The sequence below is a fragment of the Condylura cristata genome, unplaced genomic scaffold (genome assembly GCF_000260355.1).
Source record: "Condylura cristata isolate star-nosed mole 26May11 unplaced genomic scaffold, ConCri1.0 scaffold00009, whole genome shotgun sequence".
NCBI classification, from domain to species: Eukaryota; Metazoa; Chordata; class Mammalia; order Eulipotyphla; family Talpidae; genus Condylura; species Condylura cristata.
In genome coordinates, this window is record NW_004567110.1 from 2,385,178 (window position 1) to 2,387,358 (window position 2,181).

The 2,181-nt window shown below is 68.3% G+C and overlaps 1 protein-coding gene across 1 annotated transcript in view; it reads left to right on the forward strand.

Moving 5' to 3' along the window:
* TRAPPC9 (trafficking protein particle complex 9) overlaps window positions 1–2,181 on the forward strand; it is a 133,557-nt gene that overhangs the window by 119,477 nt on the left and 11,899 nt on the right. The window contains exon 19 of the mRNA XM_012722892.1: window positions 2,021–2,177. Within this exon, the coding sequence (XP_012578346.1) occupies window positions 2,021–2,177 (157 nt within the window). The remainder of the gene's footprint in view (window positions 1–2,020; window positions 2,178–2,181) is intronic.

Below are 2,181 nucleotides of genomic sequence, written 5' to 3' on the forward strand. Positions count from 1 at the left end.
GGCCGGCGCTCCGAGCTGCAGTGTCCGCTGGCTGGCTGGCCACCGGCAGCGCTGTCCCGCTGCTGAGGGAGGTCCGTGGCCGCAGGCCCGGGAGGACGGTCGCCCTCAGGAGGCGTGCAGGCCCGAGCAAGTCGTGGCTGCTGCCTCGCCCCATCACAGTGAGGGCTCGGGGCCCGGCCGGCGGCAGGCACCGCCAGGCGTGTCCCGGGGCCCTCCGCACTGGCCTGGCCGCAGGCGCTCGTGTCTGGAAGGACCCGAGGTCACGCACGCAGGTGAGAAATTCACGCACAGACATGTCGGCTTCGATTGTTTTCAACATTTTGTTGTTTTGAAACGAAACTCAGCGCGTGGACCGTGGGGTGTCAAGTCGGCCGCGCCGCAGGCACGTGGCAGGGGGGTGGCAGCGCCCTGCACCGGAAGGTGCTCCCGGCGAGGGGCACGTGGCGGCTGTGGCTCTGGGGTGACCAGCTGCCTCCCGCCTGCCTGCCTGGGGGCAGCCGGAGCGGACGCTGGCACAGCGGGCGGCGGTGCCTCCGGCCCGTCTTCGTGTGTCTGTCCCCAATGCTGCCTGGCCGCCAGGTTGCCCGCGGGGGTCGGGGTGGTCGGCCCTCATCACCCTGGGCTCTGCCCCCACAGCTCGCATCCTCCCAGGCCGGCTGGCCCGGCCGCGCCCCGGAGTGGGGGGCTGAGGTGGACCCTGGGGCTGTCTCTGGCTCTCGCGGCCACAGGGAGTTCCATCTCGTGCGAAGGCGCAGCCCCCGCGGGGCTCCGCCTTGGTCTCCTGTGTGTGTGGGTCACGCCCCCGGGCCAGGAAGGGTGTGCTGGGCTGGCTGAGGGAGCTGGCCACGGCCCAGCTCGGTGGGGGAGGGGCCGTGCCCATGCCCGTCTTCAGCCAGACTCGTGGCTCTCAGCTGTGGCCAGCGCCTGGGGGTGCACCGTGCAGACAGCCCTGCTTCTTCCTGCGCTGCAGCAGGCCTTGCCCGAGGGCCCGAGTTTGTACGGGGACACCAGGTCCCCCTGGAGGTGTAGGCCAGGCGTGAACAAGCCTGGTCCTGTCTGGTCTGGAGACCAGCTGGGTCAGGGGCCAGGGCGCGGGGGCAGCTTGTGACGCCGTCACAGCTCAGGGAGCAGCGGGGCTGCAGCGTGCCAGGTGCTGGGACGCGGGGTGCCCAGAACAGGGGCTGTTCTAGGCCTGGGCGCGGGGTGCCCCGAGTAGGGGCTGTTCTAGGCCTGGTCGCGGGGTGCCCTGAGCAGGGCTGAGTTCCAGGAGGACTCATAGACAGCTACGAAACCTAAAAATAAGGACTTACAGCTCGTGACAAACACTACGACGGAAATAGATGGGGGTCTGCAGGGGGTGGGGGAGGGGAGAAGAGTCCGGGGATCTCGGTGAAGCTCAGACCTGCGGGGGTGTCGAAAGGTCCCTGGGCACACGGGTCGGTGAGTACCCCCAGCACGGGGTTTGAGGCAGGAGCCCGTGTCCCCTACAGACTGCCGAGTCGGGAGGGCTGGACGCAGCGGTGATGGGCCGCAGTTCGGGCACTGGAGTCGAAACGACGGGCGGGTGGACAGTAGCTTCAAATCAAGTGGGCTCCGGGCACACGGCCGCACCAGACGGGTGCTGGGACGTGGGCCTGGCCTGTGCCAGCAGCCCTCGCCCTGGCTGAGGAAGGCTGAGGTGACGGGGTCAGAGGGCGGCTGGCCTGCAGGGGCTTCGGGTCCGCAGGGTCCAGCGGTCGCCACTCGGCGGGGCCGCCTGCCCTGCTGCTGCGTCTGGACTTGGGAGACCCCCGTGGCCTCCGGGGCGGGACCCCCACTAGGTCTCCGCCCCTGCACTGTGCGTAGGCCGGCAGCAGAGTGGCGCCGCCCTGGGGTCTTTTGTTTCACTTCCCGGGATGAATCCGCTCTGAATTACGACGATAATGATTCATTACCCAGCCTCACGCTGGCGTGTGCCGGCTCCCACAGCCAGCAGAAGCAATTACCCAACTTATTAATTCTCTGCTGCTTCTCCTCCTAGAATGGCGATTCAAGTGGACAAGTTCAACTTTGAGAATGTGCCCGAGTCCCCCGGGGAGGAGGGACAGTTCGCAAACCCAAAGCAGCTGGAGGCGGCGCGGCAGGAGGCGCAGGGCCTGGAGACCAGCAGGCGGCTGGGGCTCCGCTGGACCATCATATCCT